Raw genomic sequence first — 6,000 nt, forward strand, 5'->3', positions numbered from 1 at the left:
GTTAGACAGTGAGGCTTGGTACAGGCCGAGGGCCAGGGTGGATCCCCTTCCTTTGGGGGGGGACACGAGTTGCTCAGCTCCACCACCAGACAGCAGAGGACAAAGCGGGCCAGACAGGGGGCTCCCGGGTGGCCCTGGCCCCCGCCCCCTCACCCCCGGCCCGTGTCCCTGACAGGAGGTGGCCATGCGCAAGTTGGTGCGCTCGGTGACGGTGGTGGAGGACGACGAGGACGAGGACGGTGACGATCTGCTCCATCACCACCACGTGAGTGGGAGCCGCCGCTGAGGCCGAGCCACACCGGGCGCCAGCCAGGCCTGGGGCGGCCTCTCCCTGGCCTCCCCGGGCCCAAAATCTTTTCATTAAAGAATGTTTTGGAACTTCACTCGCTGCCCTGGCCTTTCTTCTCTCTCCTCCCTGTACCTTGATCAGGGAACCCAGGTGTCTGGGTACCCTACTCTGGTAATGAAGGGAGTGGGAACTTCCCGATGCCATGGGGTATTCCCATGGGAGCAGTGGACAAGGGTGTCGATCTGTGTCCCGGGAAGGGGGCGGGAGGACAGACGTGGGGCAGCCGAGCCCTGCCTCTCTCCCCCCATTTTTCTTGCATGCTTCTCCCTTCTTGTCCTTGCCCCATTTCTGTGGCATGCATGTTCTCTCATCTTTCCTGCAAGAAGGTTCTCTGGTCGCGCTCTCCCACACCATTGATTTGCATGCGTTCTGTCCTGCGAGCTTGCTTTGTCACCCTTCCCTTCGTAAGCTTAAAACAGCTAGAACAGAAGCAAAGCCACAACGCCCGTTCCTTTTCCCCAAGTCCTCCTGAGCCAAGTACCCTTCTCCCCCCTTGTGCATTCCCTGCCCACCTCTTCCCAGCCCCTGGCCCCCCAAGTCCCCATCGCCCCTGGTTCTTGGGGCCCAGCCTCCCCTCCTTCCTGCCTGGTGGCTGGGAGCCTCAGGACACGCAGCCTGGGTGTCGGGGCCTGAGTGGTCGGTCCCAGACTCGCCGTCCCGCCTGAGCCTTGTCTTCCTCCCCAGGGCTCCCACTGCAGCAGCTCGGGGGACCCCGCCGAGTACAACCTGCGCTCGCGCACCGTGCTGTGCGGCACGTGCGGGCAGCCTGCCGACAAGGCGTCGGGCAGCGGCACGGGAGCCCAGGTGGGCGGATCCATCTCCTCTGGCTCTTCTGCGTCCAGTGTCACAGTCACGCGCAGCTACCGCAGTGTGGGGGGCAGTGGGGGTGGCAGCTTCGGGGACAGCCTGGTCACCCGCTCCTACCTCCTGGGCAACTCCAGCCGCCGAACCCAGGTGAGTTGTCCTCTTTGCCTCCACGCCCTGCAGACAGAGCACCCGGGGTCTTTGAGGCTCTCAGTGCGGGCCTGGGTGGGGGGGAGCCTTCTCTTCCGCAGCCCGGGGGAGTGGGCACCCCCTCCCCTCAGCCCAAGGTCCTAGGCAGCCCACTCCTGCATCCTGCCCCTCCCATCTGAGCCCCAGACTGGAGGGCAGGGCAGGCTGGACTATGAGGGGTGGGTGGACACTGCTCCCCGGGGGCCTGGGGGAGGGCCCCGGACCCCGCATTGCCGCTCACACCTCTTCCCTTCTCTCTCCTCTCGCAGAACCCCCAGAACTGCAGCATCATGTAACCTGGGACCTGCCCGGGCAGGGGTGGGGAGGAGGCCTCCTCCTCCTCTTCCTCGCCCATCCCCCCCTCTGCACTAGGAGAGGGGGCTCGAAGCCAAAGAAAAGTACCCCTTTGGTTTTTTTTCTTCTGTGTTTTGTTTTTTTTCTAAGAGAAGTTATTTTCTACAGTGGTTTTATACTGAAGGAAAAACACAAGCAAAAAAAAAAAGCATCTATCTCAATCCTAATTTCTACGCCCTTCCTTTTCCCTGCTCCCGGGAAACGCCACGTCTGCCTTAAAACCAAAGAGGGCTTCTCTAGGAGCCAAGGGAAAGGGGTGCTTTTACAGAATCTAGTTGCTGCTCTTCTGCCCTGACTGCTGCCCACCCCCCCACCCCGGGGACCCTGTGACATGGTGCCTGAGAGGCAGGTGCAGAGCCTTGGCCGATCCTCCTCGGTGGGCCCGTTGCCAGGCGCCCCACGCCCAGCCTCCCACCCACTACACCTTGCTGAGGCTCCTCAGCCTGCCCCCCACCCCCACCCCGGGGTGCATTGCTTCTCCCAGGTACCAGCTGCGCTTGCTTTTTCTGTATTTTATTTAGACAAGAGATGGGAATGAGTTGGGAGGGGGAAGAAGGGCTAGTCTGAGTCTGCCTTCTCCCAGCTTTGGAGCAGGGGGATGGGCTCTGCTGGGTCACCGGAGGTCGAGGTCAAGTGGGGCGCAGGGGAAGAGGGGGATGGAGGCCTACTAGAAAGGGTGAGAGCCCGCTGGGGCCCCACCCCAGAGAAGGGAGCTGAGAAGGGGTGGAGAGAGTATGGCAGTGGTTTTTGGCAAACACTAAGGAGCCCCTTGCCTCCCCGTTTCCCATCTGCAGCCCCCCTCTCCTCCCCAAATCAATACACTAGTTGTTTCTATCCCTGGCTGCTGTCGTGTCTGGTCTTTGTTGGTGGGCGTCATGGTGTGTTTGAGGGGCCGAGGGGCACACACACACGCACACACACGGGAGCTTCGCGTGGACCCCACACCTCGTGCTCGTGGCCGCCCAGCCTGGTCTCTGCTCTGGGGGAGGCAAGAAGAGATGAAGCCCTCAGAGCACTTTGGAGACTGGCTGGAGAGGACAAGAGATTGCAAGGAGCGCATTTCCTTCCTCACTTCCTTCGACCAGCATTCACCAGGCATCTTCCACCTGCTGGGCCCTGGGCTAAGCGTGCAGATGACATGTGAAACGGGCCTTCTAAGGGTAGCAACACCTCAGGACCTGGCAGGAAGACCAGGACGGAACAGGAGTGGAAGCTGGGCCCGAGGGGGCCGGAAAAGATTAGGACTTATGCTAACTAGCAGCTAATGTCCCGCCGTGTCCTTCGCCAGTCAGCTGAGAGGGCGGGAAATGAACAAGACGACAAGGCCAGTGTCAGGCAGAGGAGACGCCTCTGAGGAGATGGTTTATGATCTGAGGAGATGCAGGGGTCCGATTGGGGGAAAGGGCCCCCTCAGGAAATGAGAGTGAGGGTCACCTCTCTAACGTGTTGGGGTTTCCAAGGCCTTTCTGTACTGTTTCGTTTGACCCTCACATGGCTCGTGAGGTAGGTATAGTCGCCTCTGCCCCAGGAAGTGGGGATTCGGTTAACTTACCCAGGGCCGTGCAGCTAGTCGGTGGCAGGGAGTCCACGCTGGCTGCAGACTCCTGCTCCTTCTGGGCCATCCTGCCCCAACGTGGAACAAAAAATATCCATGGTACAATATAAATTATGGCCTTTGGGCAGAGGAGTTGAGCCTGCAGTCTAGATCAAAGAGAAAAGGGGCATGTTGGGGATTATGGGAAAAGAACGTTGGTAAAAGCAAAATTAACAAAGGAGGGTGGGGGGTGGGTGGGGAGTGGCGTATATGGGAACCTCATTTTTTAACGTAACATTTTGTGTGATCTATGTATCTTTAAAAAAAAGACAAAAATTTCATTTTCAGAAAAAACATTAAAAAATAAAATAATAAAAATAAAAGATTAAAAAAAAACAAAAACAAAGGCGGAAGGTTTCTGAAGTCCTGCTGGCAGCTTCTGAGCCCAGGACAGGCTGAGACCAGGTTCTCTGGGACAGGGATGATAAGAGGAGGGGCTTTAGGAAGGGGTTCCTGCCAGGGACTGGCAGATTCAAAAGGAAGAAATCCTCCCCCAGGCCTCGCGACGGCACCCAGGCCTCGTGGGTACCGGATCTCAGGAGCGGGCCCAAGGGCCGGCTGCTCGCTTAAGCGAAGGCCTCTCTATGCACTCCCAAAGCCGACCACCTGGGGGCGCCAGAGCCCCACGTGCGGTGGGCGAGGCGCCGCACACCCTGGAGGGCGTCCTGACAGCAGAGCGCTGCGGAGGAGGCTCTGCCGGCACTGCGCGCGGGCGCACCCGGGACCTGCAGGCGAAGTAGCCTCCTCTTCAGGAGAAGTGCAAGGCAGTTATGCGAAAACTGCCTCAAGTTCTTGCCTTCTCACACGTTCTGACTTCCACAGGGTCCTCCCGTCGCAGCTTAGCGCTCGGCAGGCCGCATGTGATTATGATGTTTTAAGTTTTCATTTTGGTTAGCGTGAAACGCGAACTCTGCGGTAAAACTGAAAACACAGATACGTACATTGAAAGGAAAAAAGCATCCATATTTAGGCACCCAGAAGCAACCACAGGGATTTCCTTTGAGTTTTTCTTTTTTCCTGGGCATATAATCTTTTTTTTTTTTTTAAAGATTTATTTATTTATTTAATTTCCCCCCCTCCCCTGGTTGTCTGTTCTTGGTGTCTATTTGCTGCGTCTTGTTTCTTTGTCCGCTTCTGTTGTCGTCAGCGGCACGGGAAGTGTGGGCGGCGCCATTCCTGGGCAGGCTGCTCTTTCTTTTCACGCTGGGCGGTCTCCTCACCGGCGCACTCCTTGCACGTGGGGCTCCCCCACGCGGGGGACACCCTTGCGTGGCAGGGCACTCCTTGCGCGCATCAGCACTGCGCATGGCCAGCTCACACGGGTCAAGGAGGCCCGGGGTTTGAACCGCGGACCTCCCATATGGTAGACGGACGCCCTAACCACTGGGCCAAAGTCCGTTTCCCTGGCCATATAATCTTTACATAGTTAAGATCTCACTGGAGTTTCAATTTTGATTCGGCTTTTTGCAGTTAACGTGCACAAGCACTTTCCAATGTTATTTCAAAGTTTATAAACATTACTTAAAAACTAGCACCTATTATTTCCTTTACTGTTCAGGTACTATCAGATCACTACAAGAAGTGTAGAAAAGGAAAAAGAAAAACAGAAGTAATCATCTGTATGTCCACCACTCAGGTTATGATGGGAGACCTTTCCACACTTTTTCCTATAGATAGCATGTATTTACATTTTTCTGCTGGCTCTTATAAATAATGCTTCCCTGAATATATGTTCTATGTCATTGCACACATACCTTGTTTTTTATTTTAGGAGGTACAGGAGATTGAACCCAGGACCTTGGACCTGGGAAGCAGGCATTCAACCACTGAGCTACACCCACTCCCCTTTGCACACATATATGAGCGTTTTTCCATGAAGTAAATTCCAAGAAGTGGAATAGCTGATTCAAGGATATACAGATTTCAAAGCCCATTGATATGGGAGGCAGACTTGGCATTCGCCTACCCCATAGGAGGTCCAAGGTTCAAACCCAGGACCTCCTTGACCCGTGTGGAGCTGGCCCACACGCAGCGCTGATGTGCGCAAGGAGTGCCGTGCCATGCAGGGGTGTCCCCTGTGTAGGGGAGCCCCACGCACAAGGAGTGCCTCCTGTGAGGGGAGCTGCCCAGCGTGAAAGAAAGTGCAGCCTGCCCAGGAGTGGCGGCGCACACACGGAGAGCTGACGCAGCAAGATGATGCAACAAAAAGAGACACAGATTCCCAGGCTGCTGACAAGAATAGAAGTGGACACAGAAGAGCACAGAGCAAATGGACACAGAGAGCAGACAGCTGGGGAGAAGAGAAAGAAATTTTTAAAAAATAAATAAATCTTTAAAAAAAAAAAACAGAAAAACACACAAAAAGCAAAGTTCCTTGATAATATTGCCAAACTGCTTTCCAGAGAAGTAGGGCCATTATCATTTTTACTTGCAGCAGAGCACACTTTTCCTCATACTCCTGCCAATACTGGAATTATTGTTGGTTTTAATCTTTGCTAATTGAGTAGGAAACAACTGTAGTTTATTATTGTTTCTTTTTTTTTTTTTTAAGATTTATTTATTTATTTATTTATTTATTTCTCTCCCCTCCCCCCGACCCCGGTTGTCTGTTCTCTGTGTCTATTTTGCTGCATCTTCTTTGTCCGCTTCTGTTGTTGTCAGCGCATGGGAATCTGTCTTTCTGTTGCGCCATCTTGTTGTATCAGCTCTC

The 6,000-nt window shown here is 54.9% G+C and overlaps 1 protein-coding gene across 1 annotated transcript in view; it reads left to right on the forward strand.

Moving 5' to 3' along the window:
* Positions 1 to 2,536, forward strand: part of LMNA (lamin A/C) — a 42,587-nt gene extending 40,051 nt beyond the window's left edge. Inside the window, exons 11-13 of the mRNA XM_058309875.1 lie at positions 176 to 265; positions 1,034 to 1,303; positions 1,612 to 2,536. Coding sequence (XP_058165858.1) covers positions 176 to 265; positions 1,034 to 1,303; positions 1,612 to 1,638 — 387 coding nt within the window. The 3' untranslated portion in view covers positions 1,639 to 2,536. The remainder of the gene's footprint in view (positions 1 to 175; positions 266 to 1,033; positions 1,304 to 1,611) is intronic.
* Positions 2,537 to 6,000: the final 3,464 nt, after the last annotated feature.

Source organism: Dasypus novemcinctus, chromosome 13 (genome assembly GCF_030445035.2).
Source record: "Dasypus novemcinctus isolate mDasNov1 chromosome 13, mDasNov1.1.hap2, whole genome shotgun sequence".
Classification (NCBI taxonomy): domain Eukaryota; kingdom Metazoa; phylum Chordata; class Mammalia; order Cingulata; family Dasypodidae; genus Dasypus; species Dasypus novemcinctus.